Raw genomic sequence first — 17,275 nt, 5'->3', positions numbered from 1 at the left:
GTGCTCCTCTCCCTGTAGGAGGAGCAACTATTCAGCTCCTGGATGCTCCTCTCCCTGCAGGAGGAGCAACTATTCAGCTCCTGGATGCTCCTCTCCCTGCAGGAGGAGCAACTATTCAGCTCCTGGGTGCTCCTCTCCCTGTAGGAGGAGCAACTATTCAGCTCCTGGGTGCTCCTCTCCCTGCAGGAGGAGCAACTATTCAGCTCCTGGATGCTCCTCTCCCTGCAGGAGTAACTATTCAGCTCCTGGGTGCTCCTCTCCCTGCAGGAGGAGTAACTATTCAGCTCCTGGATGCTCCTCTCCCTGCAGGAGTAACTATTCAGCTCCTGGGTACTCCTCTCCCTGCAGGAGGAGTAATTATTTAGCTCCTGGGTGCTCCTCTCCCTGCAGGAGGAGTAATTATTCAGCTCCTGGGTGCTCCTCTCCCTGCAGGAGGAGTAACTATTCAGCTCCTGGATGCTCCTCTCCCTGCAGGAGTAATTATTCAGCTCCTGGATGCTCCTCTCCCTGCAGGAGGAGTAATTATTCAGCTCCTGGATGCTCCTCTCCCTGCAGGAGGAGTAACTATTCAGCTCCTGGGTGCTCCTCTCCCTGCAGCAGGAGTAACTATTCAGCTCCTGGATGCTCCTCTCCCTGCAGGAGTAACTATTCAGCTCCTGGATGCTCCTCTCCCTGCAGGAGGAGCAACTATTCAGCTCCTGGGTGCTCCTCTCCCTGCAGGAGGAGTAACTATTCAGCTCCTGGATGCTCCTCTCCCTGCAGGAGTAACTATTCAGCTCCTGGATGCTCCTCTCCCTGCAGGAGTAATTATTCAGCTCCTGGATGCTCCTCTCCCTGCAGGAGGAGTAATTATTCAGCTCCTGGATGCTCCTCTCCCTGCAGGAGGAGTAACTATTCAGCTCCTGGATGCTCCTCTCCCTGCAGGAGTAACTATTCAGCTCCTGGGTGCTCCTCTCCCTGCAGGAGGAGCAACTATTCAGCTCCTGGGTGCTCCTCTCCCTGTAGGAGGAGCAACTATTCAGCTCCTGGGTGCTCCTCTCCCTGCAGGAGGAGCAACTATTCAGCTCCTGGGTGCTCCTCTCCCTGCAGGAGGAGTAATTATTCAGCTCCTGGGTGCTCCTCTCCCTGCAGGAGGAGTAATTATTCAGCTCCTGGGTGCTCCTCTCCCTGCAGGAGGAGTAATTATTTAGCTCCTGGATGCTCCTCTCACTGCAGGAGGAGTAACTATTCAGCTCCTGGATGCTCCTCTCCCTGCAGGAGGAGTAACTATTCAGCTCCTGGGTGCTCCTCTCCCTGCAGGAGGAGTAATTATTCAGCTCCTGGGTGCTCCTCTCCCTGTAGGAGGAGTAATTATTCAGCTCCTGGGTGCTCCTCTCCCTGCAGGAGGAGCAACTATTTAGCTCCTGGGTGCTCCTCTCCCTGTAGGAGGAGCAACTATTTAGCTCCTGGGTGCTCCTCTCCCTGTAGGAGGAGCAACTATTTAGCTCCTGGGATGCTCCTCTCCCTGCAGGAGGAGTAATTATTCAGCTCCTGGGTGCTCCTCTCCCTGCAGGAGGAGCAACTATTTAGCTCCTGGGTGCTCCTCTCCCTGCAGGAGGAGCAACTATTTAGCTCCTGGGTGCTCCTCTCCCTGCAGGAGGAGCAACTATTCACCTCCTGGATGCTCCTCTCCCTGCAGGAGGAGCAACTATTCAGCTCCTGGATGCTCCTCTCCCTGCAGGAGGAGTAATTATTTAGCTCCTGGGTGCTCCTCTCCCTGTAGGAGGAGCAACTATTCAGCTCCTGGGTGCTCCTCTCCCTGCAGGAGGAGCAACTATTCAGCTCCTGGATGCTCCTCTCCCTGCAGGAGGAGTAATTATTTAGCTCCTGGGTGCTCCTCTCCCTGTAGGAGGAGCAACTATTTAGCTCCTGGGTGCTCCTCTCCCTGCAGGAGGAGCAACTATTTAGCTCCTGGATGCTCCTCTCCCTGCAGGAGGAGCAACTATTCAGCTCCTGGGTGCTCCTCTCCCTGCAGGAGGAGCAACTATTCAGCTCCTGGGTGCTCCTCTCCCTGCAGGAGTAACTATTCAGCTCCTGGATGCTCCTCTCCCTGCAGGAGGAGCAACTATTCAGCTCCTGGGTGCTCCTCTCCCTGCAGGAGGAGCAACTATTCAGCTCCTGGGTGCTCCTCTCCCTGCAGGAGTAACTATTCAGCTCCTGGATGCTCCTCTCCCTGCAGGAGGAGCAACTATTCAGCTCCTGGGTGCTCCTCTCCCTGCAGGAGGAGTAATTATTCAGCTCCTGGGTGCTCCTCTCCCTGCAGGAGTAACTATTCAGCTCCTGGATGCTCCTCTCCCTGTAGGAGGAGCAACTATTCAGCTCCTGGATGCTCCTCTCCCTGCAGGAGTAACTATTCAGCTCCTGGATGCTCCTCTCCCTGTAGGAGGAGCAACTATTCAGCTCCTGGGTGCTCCTCTCCCTGCAGGAGGAGTAATTATTCAGCTCCTGGATGCTCCTCTCCCTGCAGGAGTAACTATTCAGCTCCTGGGTGCTCCTCTCCCTGCAGGAGTAATTATTCAGCTCCTGGATGCTCCTCTCCCTGTAGGAGGAGTAATTATTCAGCTCCTGGATGCTCCTCTCCCTGTAGGAGGAGTAATTATTCAGCTCCTGGGTGCTCCTCTCCCTGCAGGAGTAACTATTCAGCTCCTGGATGCTCCTCTCCCTGCAGGAGGAGCAACTATTCAGCTCCTGGGTGCTCCTCTCCCTGCAGGAGGAGTAATTATTCAGCTCCTGGATGCTCCTCTCCCTGCAGGAGGAACAACTATTCAGCTCCTGGGTGCTCCTCTCCCTGCAGGAGGAGTAATTATTCAGCTCCTGGATGCTCCTCTCCCTGCAGGAGGAGCAACTATTCAGCTCCTGGATGCTCCTCTCCCTGCAGGAGGAGCAACTATTCAGCTCCTGGGTGCTCCTCTCCCTGCAGGAGGAGCAACTATTCAGCTCCTGGATGCTCCTCTCCCTGCAGGAGCAGCAACTATTCAGCTCCTGGATGCTCCTCTCCCTGTAGGAGGAGTAATTATTCAGCTCCTGGGTGCTCCTCTCACTGCAGGAGGAGCAACTATTCAGCTCCTGGATGCTCCTCTCCCTGCAGGAGGAGCAACTATTCAGCTCCTGGATGCTCCTCTCCCTGCAGGAGGAGTAACTATTTAGCTCCTGGATGCTCCTCTCCCTGCAGGAGGAGTAATTATTCACCTCCTGGATGCTCCTCTCCTAATTGATTTCTTATAACCTGTTTGTGCTGCTGTACCTGAGAATCTACCTGCCTGCACAGGTGTTGTAAATGTAACCTGCATCTTGTCTCTGATTGGCTCAGCTGACTGTGGAGGACCTTTTGATCTCTGGGAGCCAAATTCTACCTTCAGCTCTCCAAACTACCCACGTTCTTATGGGAACCTGGCAAAGTGTGAGTACCTGCGGACTCCACCTTGGTCCTCACCTGTTCTCACCTTCTACCTTCCTGATCAATGAACGGATGAATCTGCCTTCTCACGCTTACCTGTCCTTCATCGGTCTGCTGGGCCCACGGTTGGCGGCTGCAGGTGTCTGGACTCTGCACGCCCTGCAGGGTCACAACATCCAGCTCCACTTCCTGGACTTTGATGTCGAGGCGACCTATGACATGGTGGAGGTGCGGGATGGGGCGGGGCCTAACTCCACTCTGCTGGGTGAGTAGACGCTTTACCTGTCCTCCTGGAGTCCACCTTCACTGACCCAGCCGATTTCTCCCAGCTGTCCTCACCGGCAGCACAGGCCCCGCCCACGACCTGTTCTCAACAACCAATCAGATGACGGTATGGTTCTTTACGGACAGCGAGGGCCACGGCCGAGGATTCAGAGGCAACTTCAGCACCGGGGTGGCCCTGGGGTCTCCAGGTGAGAGCCCGTTGCTGTGAGGTTCTGGTTGTTGCTGTGAGGTTCTGATTGTTGCTGTGAGGTTCTGATTGTTGCTGTGAGGTTCTGATTGTTGCTGTGATGGTTCTGGTTGTTGCTGTGATGGTTCTGGTAGTTGCTGTGATGGTTCTGGTTGTTGCTGTGAGGTTCTGTTGGTTGCTGTGAGGTTCTGATGGTTGCTGTGATGGTTCTGATTGTTGCTGTGAGGTTCTGATTGTTGCTGTGATGGTTCTGGTAGTTGCTGTGATGGTTCTGGTTGTTGCTGTGAGGTTCTGTTGGTTGCTGTGAGGTTCTGATGGTTGCTGTGATGGTTCTGATTGTTGCTGTGAGGTTCTGATTGTTGCTGTGATGGTTCTGGTAGTTGCTGTGATGGTTCTGATTGTTGCTGTGAGGTTCTGATGGTTGCTGTGATGGTTCTGATGGTTGCTGTGATGGTTCTGATGGTTGCTGTGAGGTTCTGGTGGTTGCTGTGAGGTTCTGGTTGTTGCTGTGAGGTTCTGTTGGTTGCTGTGAGGTTCTGATGGTTGCTGTGATGGTTCTGATTGTTGCTGTGAGGTTCTGGTGGTTGCTGTGAGGTTCTGATTGTTGCTGTGAGGTTCTGATTGTTGCTGTGAGGTTCTGATGGTTGCTGTGAGGTTCTGATAGTTGCTGTGATGTTCTGATGGTTGCTGTGATGGTTCTGATAGTTGCTGTGATGTTCTGATGGTTGCTGTTATGGTTCTGATTGTTGCTGTGAGGTTCTGATGGTTGCTGTGAGGTTCTGATGGTTGCTGTGATGTTCTGATGGTTGCTGTGAGGTTCTGATGGTTGCTGTGATGTTCTGATGGTTGCTGTGAGGTTCTGGTTGTTGCTGTGAGGTTCTGGTTGTTTCTGTGAGGTTCTGATGGGTGCTGTGATGTTCTGATGGTTGCTGTGAGGTTCTGGTGGTTGCTGTGAGGTTCTGGTTGTTGCTGTGAGGTTCTGATGGTTGCTGTGAGGTTCTGATGGTTGCTGTGATGTTCTGATGGTTGCTGTGAGGTTCTGGTTGTTGCTGTGAGGTTCTGGTTGTTTCTGTGAGGTTCTGATGGGTGCTGTGATGTTCTGATGGTTGCTGTGAGGTTCTGATTGTTGCTGTGAGGTTCTGATGGTTGCTGTGAGGTTCTGATGGTTGCTGTGAGGTTCTGATGGTTGCTGTGAGGTTCTGGTTGTTGCTGTGAGGTTCTGATGGTTGCTGTGAGGTTCTGATGGTTGCTGTGATGGTTCTGATGGTTGCTGTGAGGTTCTGATGGTTCTGATGGTTCTGATGATTTCTTCGAGGGTTCTGATGGTTGCTGTGAGGTTCTGATAGTTGCTGTGATGTTCTGATGGTTGCTGTGATGGTTCTGATGGTTGCTGTGAGGTTCTGATTGTTGCTGTGAGGTTCTGATTGTTGCTGTGAGGTTCTGATTGTTGCTGTGAGGTTCTGATGGTTGCTGTGAGGTTCTGATGGTTGCTGTGAGGTTCTGATGGTTGCTGTGATGGTTCTGGTTGTTTATGTGAGGTTCTGGTTGTTGTTGTGAGGTTCTGGTGGTTGCTGTGAGGTTCTGTTGGTTGCTGTGAGGTTCTGATTGTTGCTGTGAGGTTCTGATTGTTTCTGTGATGGTTCTGATTGTTGCTGTGAGGTTCTGATTGTTGCTGTGAGGTTCTGATTGTTGCTGTGAGGTTCTGATGGTTGCTGTGAGGTTCTGATGGTTGCTGTGAGGTTCTGATGGTTGCTGTGATGGTTCTGGTTGTTTATGTGAGGTTCTGGTTGTTGTTGTGAGGTTCTGGTGGTTGCTGTGAGGTTCTGTTGGTTGCTGTGAGGTTCTGGTGGTTGCTGTGAGGTTCTGTTGGTTGCTGTGAGGTTCTGGTGGTTGCTGTGAGGTTCTGATTGTTGCTGTGAGGTTCTGATGGTTGCTGTGAGGTTCTGGTTGTTTCTGTGATGGTTCTGATTGTTGCTGTGAGGTTCTGATGGTTGCTGTGAGGTTCTGATTGTTGCTGTGAGGTTCTGATGGTTGCTGTGAGGTTCTGGTTGTTTCTGTGATGGTTCTGATTGTTGCTGTGAGGTTCTGATGGTTGCTGTGATGGTTCTGATGGTTGCTGTGATGTTCTGGTTGTTGCTGTGAGGTTCTGGTGGTTGCTGTGAGGTTCTGATTGTTGCTGTGAGGTTCTGATTGTTGCTGTGAGGTTCTGGTTGTTTCTGTGATGGTTCTGATTGTTGCTGTGAGGTTCTGATGGTTGCTGTGATGGTTCTGATGGTTGCTGTGATGTTCTGGTTGTTGCTGTGAGGTTCTGGTGGTTGCTGTGAGGTTCTGATTGTTGCTGTCAGGTTCTGATGGTTGCTGTGATGTTCTGGTTGTTTCTGTGATGTTCTGATGGTTGCTGTGATGTTCTGATGATTGCTGTCAGGTTCTGATGGTTGCTGTGATGTTCTGGTTGTTTCTGTGAGGTTCTGATTGTTGCTGTGAGGTTCTGATGGTTGCTGTGAGGTTCTGATGGTTTCTGTGAGGTTCTGGTTGTTGCTGTGATGTTCTGGTTGTTTCTGTGAGGTTCTGATGGTTGCTGTGAGGTTCTGATTGTTGCTGTGAGGTTCTGGTGGTTGCTGTGAGGTTCTGATTGTTGCTGTGAGGTTCTGGTGGTTGCTGTGATGTTTCTGATGGTTGCTGTGATGTTCTGATGATTGCTGTCAGGTTCTGATGGTTGCTGTGATGGTTCTGGTTGTTGCTGTGAGGTTCTGGTGGTTGCTGTGAGGTTCTGGTGGTTGCTGTGAGGTTCTGGTTGTTTCTGTGAGGTTCTGGTGGTTGCTGTGAGGTTCTGATTGTTGCTGTGAGGTTCTGGTGGTTGCTGTGAGGTTCTGATTGTTGCTGTGATGGTTCTGATGGTTGCTGTGAGGTTCTGATTGTTGCTGTGATGGTTCTGATGGGTGCTGTGAGGTTCTGGTTGTTGTTGTGAGGTTCTGGTGGTTGCTGTGAGGTTCTGATGGTTGCTGTGAGGTTCTGATGGTTGCTGTGAGGTTCTGATTGTTGCTGTGAGGTTCTGGTGGTTGCTGTGAGGTTCTGATTGTTGCTGTCAGGTTCTGATGGTTGCTGTGATGTTCTGGTTGTTTCTGTGATGTTCTGATGGTTGCTGTGATGTTCTGATGATTGCTGTCGGGTTCTGATGGTTGCTGTGATGTTCTGGTTGTTTCTGTGAGGTTCTGATTGTTGCTGTGAGGTTCTGATGGTTGCTGTGAGGTTCTGGTTGTTGCTGTGATGGTTCTGATGGGTGCTGTGAGGTTCTGGTTGTTTCTGTGATGGTTCTGATGGTTGCCGTGATGGTTCTGATTGTTGCTGTGATGGTTGCTGTGAGGTTCTGATTGTTGCTGTAATGGTTCTGATGGTTCTGATGATTTCTTCGAGGGTTCTGATGGTTGCTGTGATGGTTCTGATTGTTGCTGTGATGGTTATGATTGTTGCTGTCAGGTTCTGATGGTTGCTGTGATGTTCTGGTTGTTTCTGTGATGTTCTGATGGTTGCTGTGATGTTCTGATGATTGCTGTCAGGTTCTGATGGTTGCTGTGATGTTCTGGTTGTTTCTGTGAGGTTCTGATTGTTGCTGTGAGGTTCTGATGGTTGCTGTGATGGTTCCGATGGTTGCTGTGAGGTTCTGATGGTTTCTGTGAGGTTCTGGTTGTTGCTGTGATGTTCTGGTTGTTTCTGTGAGGTTCTGATGGTTGCTGTGAGGTTCTGATTGTTGCTGTGAGGTTCTGGTGGTTGCTGTGAGGTTCTGATTGTTGCTGTGAGGTTCTGGTGGTTGCTGTGATGTTTCTGATGGTTGCTGTGATGTTCTGATGATTGCTGTCAGGTTCTGATGGTTGCTGTGATGGTTCTGGTTGTTGCTGTGAGGTTCTGGTGGTTGCTGTGAGGTTCTGGTGGTTGCTGTGAGGTTCTGGTTGTTTCTGTGAGGTTCTGGTGGTTGCTGTGAGGTTCTGATTGTTGCTGTGAGGTTCTGGTGGTTGCTGTGAGGTTCTGGTGGTTGCTGTGAGGTTCTGGTTGTTTCTGTGAGGTTCTGGTGGTTGCTGTGAGGTTCTGATTGTTGCTGTGAGGTTCTGGTGGTTGCTGTGATGTTTCTGATGGTTGCTGTGATGTTCTGATGATTGCTGTCAGGTTCTGATTGTTGCTGTGATGTTCTGGTTGTTGCTGTGAGGTTCTGGTGGTTGCTGTGAGGTTCTGATTGTTGCTGTGATGGTTCTGATGGTTGCTGTGAGGTTCTGATTGTTGCTGTGATGGTTCTGATGGGTGCTGTGAGGTTCTGGTTGTTGTTGTGAGGTTCTGGTGGTTGCTGTGAGGTTCTGATGGTTGCTGTGAGGTTCTGATGGTTGCTGTGAGGTTCTGATTGTTGCTGTGAGGTTCTGGTGGTTGCTGTGAGGTTCTGATTGTTGCTGTCAGGTTCTGATGGTTGCTGTGATGTTCTGGTTGTTTCTGTGATGTTCTGATGGTTGCTGTGATGTTCTGATGATTGCTGTCGGGTTCTGATGGTTGCTGTGATGTTCTGGTTGTTTCGGTGAGGTTCTGATTGTTGCTGTGAGGTTCTGATGGTTGCTGTGAGGTTCTGGTTGTTGCTGTGATGGTTCTGATGGGTGCTGTGAGGTTCTGGTTGTTGCTGTGAGGTTCTGGTTGTTGCTGTGATGGTTCTGATGGGTGCTGTGAGGTTCTGGTTGTTGCTGTGATGGTTCTGATGGGTGCTGTGAGGTTCTGGTTGTTTCTGTGATGGTTCTGATGGTTGCCGTGATGGTTCTGATTGTTGCTGTGATGGTTGCTGTGAGGTTCTGATTGTTGCTGTAATGGTTCTGATGGTTCTGATGATTTCTTCGAGGGTTCTGATGGTTGCTGTGATGGTTCTGATTGTTGCTGTGATGGTTATGATTGTTGCTGTGATTGTTGCTGTGAGGTTCTGATGGTTGCTGTGATGTTCTGATAGTTGCTGTGATGTTCTGATGGTTGCTGTGAGGTTCTGATTGTTTCTGTGATGTTCTGATGGTTGCTGTGATGGTTCTGATGATTTCTTCGAGGGTTCTGATGGTTGCTGTGAGGTTATGATGGTTGCTGTGAGGTTCTGATTGTTGCTGTGATTGTTGCTGTGAGGTTCTGATGGTTGCTGTGAGGTTCTGATGATTGCTGTGATGGTTCTGATGGTTCTGGTGGTTGTTCTGATGGTTGCTGTGATGTTCTGGTGGTTCTGGTGGTTGTTCTGATTGTTGCTGTGATGTTCTGGTGGTTCTGGTGGTTGTTCTGATTGTTGCTGTGATGTTCTGATGGTTGCTGTGATGTTCTGATGGTTGCTGTGAGGTTCTGATGGTTGCTGTGATGTTCTCTCTGTGAACAGCTCCATGTGCCGTTGCTCAGTTCCAGTGTGACTCCGGCGCTTGTATCCACGGCGGAGGGCAATGTGATGGCGTGGTCAACTGCCCTGATGGTTCTGATGATTTCTTCGAGGGTTCTGATGGTTGCTGTGAGGTTCTGATTGTTGCTGTGATGGTTATGATTGTTGCTGTGATTGTTGCTGTGATGGTTCTGATGGGTGCTGTGAGGTTCTGATGGTTGCTGTGAGGTTCTGATTGTTGCTGTGATTGTTGCTGTGAGGTTCTGATGGTGCTGGTGGTTGTTCTGATGGTTGCTGTGATGTTCTGATGGTTGCTGTGAGGTTCTGATTGTTGCTGTGATTGTTGCTGTGATGTTCTGATGGTTGCTGTGATGTTCTGATTGTTGCTGTGAGGTTCTGATGGTTGCTGTGATGTTCTCTCTGTGAACAGCTCCATGTGCCGTTGCTCAGTTCCAGTGTGACTCCGGCGCTTGTATCCACGGCGGAGGGCAATGTGACGGCGTGGTCAACTGCCCTGATGGTTCTGATGAAGCAGACTGTGGTACGTCACCGGCTGGTAATCAGTCAACCGGGTCAGAACATTTGTTCTCTGCATTGCTAACTGGTTCAGGCAATGTTGCCTGGATGAGGCGTGGAGGAAGAGGAAGTCAGCCCTTTAACACCTTCTCACCTGTCTGTCAGTTGTTCTGCAGGTAAACGGGTCCGGTCGCCTCCAGGTGCGGGTCGTCTCCACTCTGCACACTGTGTGTTCTGACAGCTGGAACCCTCACCTGTCCAGCTTTACCTGTCAGTACCTGGGACACAGGTAACGCTCTCATGTTGGCTGCAGAATGTTCTAGCAGAATCAGAACTATGAGTTTGAAGTTGCTGTTCTGCAGGTCTGGAGAAGCGTCTCTGGTTCCAGCTCTGCCTCAGGACTCACCGTTTGTCACCGTCACCGTCACCAGCAACAGAACCCTGGAAACCAATGTCAGGTAAGAAGAACCAATGTCAGGTAAGAAGAACTAATGTCAGGTAAGAAGAACAATGTCAGGTAAGAAGAACCAATGTCAGGTAAGAAGAACAATGTCAGGTAAGAAGAACCAATGTCAGGTAAGAAGAACCAATGTCAGGTAAGAAGAACAATGTCAGGTAAGAAGAACCAATGTCAGGTAAGAAGAACAATGTCAGGTAAGAAGAACCAATGTCAGGTAAGAAGAACCATGTCAGGTAAGAAGAACCAATGTCAGGTAAGAAGAACAATGTCAGGTAAGAAGAACCAATGTCAGGTAAGAAGAACAATGTCAGGTAAGAAGAACCATGTCAGGTAAGAAGAACCATGTCAGGTAAGAAGAACAATGTCAGGTAAGAAGAACTAATGTCAGGTAAGAAGAACAATGTCAGGTAAGAAGAACCAATGTCAGGTAAGAAGAACCATGTCAGGTAAGAAGAACCAATGTCAGGTAAGAAGAACAATGTCAGGTAAGAAGAACCATGTCAGGTAAGAAGAACCATGTCAGGTAAGAAGAACCATGTCAGGTAAGAAGAACCAATGTCAGGTAAGAAGAACAATGTCAGGTAAGAAGAACCATGTCAGGTAAGAAGAACCAATGTCAGGTAAGAACAACCAATGTCAGGTAAGAAGAACCAATGTCAGGTAAGAAGAACAATGTCAGGTAAGAAGAACCAATGTCAGGTAAGAAGAACCAATGTCAGGTAAGAAGAACCATGTCAGGTAAGAAGAACAATGTCAGGTAAGAAGAACCAATGTCAGGGAAGAAGAACCAATGTCAGGTAAGAAGAACCATGTCAGGTAAGAAGAACCAATGTCAGGTAAGAAGAACCATGTCAGGTAAGAAGAACCAATGTCAGGTAAGAAGAACCAATGTCAGGTAAGAAGAACAATGTCAGGTAAGAAGAACCATGTCAGGGTAAGAAGAACCAATGTCAGGTAAGAAGAACCATGTCAGGTAAGAAGAACCAATGTCAGGTAAGAAGAACCAATGTCAGGTAAGAAGAACAATGTCAGGTAAGAAGAACCATGTCAGGTAAGAAGAACCAATGTCAGGTAAGAAGAACCATGTCAGGTAAGAAGAACCAATGTCAGTAAGAAGAACCAATGTCAGGTAAGAAGAACAATGTCAGGTAAGAAGAACCAATGTCAGGTAAGAAGAACCAATGTCAGGTAAGAAGAACCATGTCAGGTAAGAAGAACCAATGTCAGGTAAGAAGAACCAATGTCAGGTAAGAAGAACAATGTCAGGTAAGAAGAACCAATGTCAGGTAAGAAGAACCAATGTCAGGTAAGAAGAACCATGTCAGGTAAGAAGAACCAATGTCAGGTAAGAAGAACCAATGTCAGGTAAGAAGAACAATGTCAGGTAAGAAGAACCAATGTCAGGTAAGAAGAACCAATGTCAGGTAAGAAGAACCAATGTCAGGTAAGAAGAACCATGTCAGGTAAGAAGAACCAATGTCAGGTAAGAAGAACCAATGTCAGGTAAGAAGAACAATGTCAGGTAAGAAGAACAATGTCAGGTAAGAAGAACCAATGTCAGGTAAGAAGAACCAATGTCAGGTAAGAAGAACAATGTCAGGTAAGAAGAACCAATGTCAGGTAAGAAGAACCAGAACCAGGGCGGCGCTGGAAATGAGAAGTCACTGATTTATGACTCTAGAGAAGGGAAGAGCCGGCGTCTGAAAGACGTGGATGTTCCCCTGCTTCAGCACATCTGAGACGACGGTAAACGTTCTCATTGCTCAACATCAGTCACCTCTTCCATGGGGGCTGCAGCAGGGATTTAAACCGGCAACCCACCAATTACAAGACAAACTCCTGATGATTGGGTCACGGCCCATCTCAGGTGTGTTAAGGTCCTGAAGGGCCAGTTTCCTGCATGGTTCCCATGTTCTCTTGGTTCTACGCACCAGAATCTGGGGGTCGGCTCTTATGTACGCTGCAGGATATTTTCAGTCGTGGTTCTAAAGCTCTGTAGGATCAAACCTCGGGGTTTAAAAGCTCTTATATCTGTTCTTACCCGACGCTCTGATGACCTGACTGCTCACACCCTGCGTTCAAAAACCAAACGTCAGACTCAGCCCCGCAGAGAGGTGGCGCTGCTCAGACTCGTCTACCTGGAAGCCAAATATAAACAGTAGAAGAAGAAAAAGACAGAAGTGTTGATGTTCTCTGTTAAACATGAGGCTCACTAGAACCAAACGCTGCTTTGGTAATTCTACAGGTTGCTGCTCCGTAGTCTGACTCCATGTCACACGTACCGCCGTCATGCTTCTCTCCTGTTTTCCTCTGAGAAGACGAAGAAGAATCTACTTGAGCGTAGAGCGCAGAGCGCAGAGGGCAGAGGGCAGAGGGCGAGGTCGGGGGAAGACGGTCTGATTCCTGATGGGGAGGAGGAGGTGAGAGGAGAATCGCCCTCGTTACCCCCTGGATGCTACAGGACGCAGGATGGAGCTGAAACTCCTCCCCATCTGAAACATTCTGGCACGACTGAAGAATCATCCTGAAAAGGGCAAAAACTGTAAAAACTGTAAAAACTGTAAAAACTGTACGGCCGGCTTTAACAGGCCGCCACAGACCGGCGGACATTCAGCCATTTGTCTGCTTTGCTGGAAAAGGAGCACATGTGACATGAGGACCACTAGAGGACAGGCTGTCTCTAGGTCTCTGTCTGTCCTACAGCGCTCCTTTTATCTGCTCTCGTTTTTATTTCCCTTTGCAGCGTATGAGCTCCATGTTTTCTGACTGATCCCCATAAACAGGTTCTTCTAGCTCAGTGGATAAAGTCAGGAGGACGGTTCTGACCCGGACGTCCTCTGGACCAGAGCAGGAGGTGGAGACAGGAGGACTGGAGGAGAACCGCATCAGTCATCTGATCTTTATCCGTTACACTGTCCCCAGATACTGATGTCTTTAAAATATTTATTTACTCTGATATTTTCTTTTTTATCTTCTACTCTTTGTGTTTCCTTAGAGCTAATTTTAAATTAAACTGGTTTGTTCATTTATTCTTCTTTTTCCTTGCTAGTAATTGTGTAACTGTCACGCCTGAATTGTCCCACAGCGACACATTAAAGGAATTATAATTTTCCCTGTGGAACCAGAAGCAGAGCATGTTCAGGGAAGCTGCAGGTTGACGCTCTAACTTGTCTCCACAGTGAAAGCTGCAGCAGTCAGGAGGTCATTTCTCTCACCTGCTCCAACAAACGTGAGTAAATCTGTGTAACGGGTGGGAAATGTTTAACTTTTCCACTTTTAATGAGCCTGCTTGTCTTCTCAGCTTGTGGACTGCGTCTGATCAACAACGTGACGGGAGATTTGGACCAATCAGAAAACAGTGAACCTGCTGACGGTCCGAACCTGAACGTTATTCTATCTTTGACTTCTTTGGGCTCTGCTGGGGTCTAACAGCACCTTCTTTGTCAGGTGAGGACAGAGTTGTGGGCGGAACCGATGCAGTGAAGGGGGCGTGGCCTTGGATGGTGTCGCTGCACTGGAAGGGACGCCATGTCTGTGGAGGCTCGCTGATCAGCAGCGATTGGGTGTTGACCGCTGCACATTGTGTCTATGGGTGAGAGAAGATGATGAATTAGGTGAAGATGGTAAATGTGGCGTCTAGGTGGGGCTGTCTGCTCTATTGTCCTCCTCTGGCCAACAGGAAGAACATCCACCAAGAGTTCTGGTCCGCTGTCCTTGGTCTTCACACTCAATCCAACATGAACTCTGAGGATGTTCAGACCAGACGAGTCGATCAGATTGTCATCCACAGAGAATACAACAGACTATCCAAACAGGCTGACGTGGCCATGATGCATCTGCAGCAGCCAATCAACTTCACCCGTTAGTGACACCAGTCTGTCAGCTGACACCGTCAGAGAGCCACTAGTGAACATTTAGTTTGTATCTGCAAATCCAGCAGAACGTTCAATAACACTGAACTGAGCACATTTAGCTCCAAGTGCTGTGTGTCAGGTTTAAGGCGAACCCTGCTTTACCACAGAAACATTAATCTGCCGTCTGAACATTACTTTATAAAACCTGCAGAATGTAAAGCTGTCAGGCTGATGATGGCTCTGAGTGAATCCTTCCTGTTTTGCAGAGTGGGTGCAGCCCGTGTGTTTACCTGCTGAAGGCCAGAGTGTCACTGCAGGAAGGAAATGTTTCATTGCAGGCTGGGGACGGGAGGCAGAAGGAGGTCAGACATGATGACACATCATCACACATCATCACTATGATCACACAGCAGGGTTAGAGTTAGGTTAGATATTATTTCTCACTGATCTGTCTCACCTGGATGACCCCACATGTCTCTCTTTCAGGTTCTCTGCCTGACGTTCTCCAGGAGGCCGAGCTTCCTCTGGTCGACCAGGATCAGTGTCAGCACCTCCTGCCTGAGTACACCATCACCTCCAGCATGCTGTGTGCAGGTTACCCTGAGGGTGGCATGGACAGCTGTCAGGTAACAGCTCACCTGGAGAAGAAATGAAACCAGTGACCTAACATCTACTGGCTGGTCAGGCTGACAGCTGATTGGTCAGACACCTGTTTGGGGGACTGAGGTGTTTTCTCTGTTTCACCTGTTCGCAGGGAGACTCTGGTGGTCCTCTGATGTGCATGGAGGACAGACACTGGACTTTGATTGGTCAGTCTCTCTCTTTCTCACACACACACTACCACACACACACACCTTACGGGTCTGCTCCCTGATTGGTTCCCAACAGGTGTGACCTCGTTCGGGGTGGGCTGTGGACGTCCTCAGAAACCTGGAGGCTACGCCCGAGTCTCAGCCTTCGTCTCTTGGATTGCTCAGATCAGACGTTCCTCCTCCTCCTCTCCATAACTTGAAGGACTAAGAAGAATCTCATAACTGGACCCACTACTGGATGAGATGTTGATCAGAGCATTAAACTTTGACTGATTCTACTAAATCTGAAAAATGTCATTTAAGTAATAAAATGTGCTGAAATCCTGGAGTTCTTTGTTCTGATTGCTGCCTGCTCACTGTTGGGGGTAAAACCTGACCAAAGGCTGTGGCCACAGAACTCATCAGGGTTGACTGCTGGTTCTGCTGGAAACAGGCCATCTGTGGGAGTGTTCGTGCAGAACATGATGCAGAACATGATGCAGAACATGATGTGCACAGGAACCCAGAGGAGCCTATTGTAGCAGAGATGATGATGTTACTTTGGTAACCCAACCGTTTTGGTCCAGGGACATGTCTAAAACGTAAAGACGTCTGGTTTAAAGTCTGAACCATGTTTTGTGGTACTGAAAAATGACCTGGACCGTTTGGGACCGTCATATGGGTGTTTATCCAGCAGGTGGTGCTGCTGCCTCATCAATCCAGTGGGTGCAGAGATGCTTGGATGAAGTTTGGGTCAGATTGTCACAGAGAAATGGCCCACATGATAAATAAATATTTCCTTTTCTAGGCCCTCAGATGGTAAATTTCTCTGTGTAACCCAGTCCTCAGGGAGCATTGTGATGTCACACTGAACGCCGCACAGGGACCAATCTGTGCTCAGGGACCCAGAGGGACTGAATTTTGAACCCGCAATCTTTGCAGCCTCTCCAAGATGCAAAGGCCCAGTTCCCTAACCACCATTCCTCCTGTTTAGTCTGTTGTCACAGCTAACAGAACACCAGACCAGGTGTACCTTCTATGAGGAGAAAAATGACAGAGAAGAAAAGGTTAAAAGCTGAAATAACAACAAACAATGCAGATTGGAGAGCAGTAGGAGAACTCAGCAGAGAGAGAGAAATAGACCCTGATGTCCTCCAGCAGCCTAAGCCTATAGCAGCATAACTATAGAGGTAGCTCAGGATAACATGAGCCACTCTGACTAGAAGCTTTGTCACAAAGGAAAGTTTTAAGATTAGTCTTAAAAGTAGACGGGGTGTCTGCCTCACGGACCAAAACTGGGAGTTGGTTCCACAGGAGAGGAGCCTGATACGTTTTCCGTGGAGTAGAACTCCATATGGGATTGTGATGCACGAAGCTGACGCAGTTTGATGAAATATTTGCTTTGTCGTGTCAATCAGCCTATTTTGTTGGCTAATATTTATTGGGTTAGTTTACTGGTTCATTTCACTAAACAATGTCTAAACGCCTGGAGCAGCAGGAGGACCAGCAGCTCAGGGCTCAGAGGACCTCTGGTACCTCCAGGACAAAGAAGACACTGCTGAGGACCATGAGGTCCAGATGTTGGACAGGGAGGACAGATGTTAGAAAGAATCCATCTTGGTCCAAAGAGCAAAGCCATCAGTGATCAGAGGAGGAGGATGGAGCTTCAGCTCCTCAGAGTTTACAGCTCGGTTCTCCATCACGTTCCAGAGAGATTACATCAGCATCTCATCATGGTTCAGGAGGCCAAGTCCTCCTCTCACACCAAGCAGCAGCTTCTAACCACCAGGACAGAGATGGTGGCTCACTGGTTCTGACCTGGTTCTAGGAGGATGGACCTCCATGTGCTTAGAACCAGCAGCGCTCCACCTGCAGGTAGATCAGAACCTCCAGAACTGATAAAGACACCTGGACAGGTGAGGAAACGTCTTCAGAACTGAGTCCTGCTGCCTCTGGTTTGAGCCTGATTGCTGATGTCAGAAACATTTTACAGTCTTTTCAGATTCATGGTTAAAATCTGAAAGCTGAGGATGAAGGAATGAACTGATCAAACACATCCTCCATGTCTCTTTTTTAACTCTGAGTCTAAACCTTCTTTGGACTATTGTGTAAAAAGTCCAGTTTCTGTGGGGAGGAGTGGAGGCCATGGGTTCCACCTGGTTGAGGATGACGGCTGGTTCTATCACATCACCAGCCAGTGGATCCCAAAGCTGGAGTCTGGACCTTACTGGGGATTACAACGTCTTCAGAAATCCAACTGAGCAACAGTTATCTTTAATAAAGCAAAATTCCATCATAACTCGTGCAGAGCTGAACTTTGAATGGGGCAGAACAACATATTGGGAGTAAATACCCTTTCTGCACCTTCT

The 17,275-nt window shown here is 48.9% G+C and overlaps 1 protein-coding gene across 1 annotated transcript in view; it reads left to right on the top strand.

Moving 5' to 3' along the window:
• Positions 1-15,255, top strand: part of tmprss15 (transmembrane serine protease 15) — a 28,073-nt gene extending 12,818 nt beyond the window's left edge. Inside the window, exons 14-27 of the mRNA XM_036133193.1 lie at positions 3,350-3,439; positions 3,576-3,701; positions 3,766-3,909; positions 9,716-9,826; positions 9,967-10,090; positions 10,164-10,259; positions 13,441-13,490; positions 13,563-13,634; positions 13,709-13,853; positions 13,941-14,122; positions 14,382-14,477; positions 14,602-14,741; positions 14,870-14,924; positions 15,004-15,255. Coding sequence (XP_035989086.1) covers positions 3,350-3,439; positions 3,576-3,701; positions 3,766-3,909; positions 9,716-9,826; positions 9,967-10,090; positions 10,164-10,259; positions 13,441-13,490; positions 13,563-13,634; positions 13,709-13,853; positions 13,941-14,122; positions 14,382-14,477; positions 14,602-14,741; positions 14,870-14,924; positions 15,004-15,122 — 1,550 coding nt within the window. The 3' untranslated portion in view covers positions 15,123-15,255. The remainder of the gene's footprint in view (positions 1-3,349; positions 3,440-3,575; positions 3,702-3,765; positions 3,910-9,715; positions 9,827-9,966; positions 10,091-10,163; positions 10,260-13,440; positions 13,491-13,562; positions 13,635-13,708; positions 13,854-13,940; positions 14,123-14,381; positions 14,478-14,601; positions 14,742-14,869; positions 14,925-15,003) is intronic.
• The last annotated feature ends 2,020 nt before the right edge of the window (positions 15,256-17,275 follow it).

Source organism: Fundulus heteroclitus, unplaced genomic scaffold (genome assembly GCF_011125445.2).
Source record: "Fundulus heteroclitus isolate FHET01 unplaced genomic scaffold, MU-UCD_Fhet_4.1 scaffold_59, whole genome shotgun sequence".
Lineage (NCBI taxonomy): Eukaryota > Metazoa > Chordata > Actinopteri > Cyprinodontiformes > Fundulidae > Fundulus > Fundulus heteroclitus.
The sequence above is the reverse complement of the archived record's forward strand: the minus strand, read 5'-3'. Positions and strand labels throughout refer to the sequence as shown.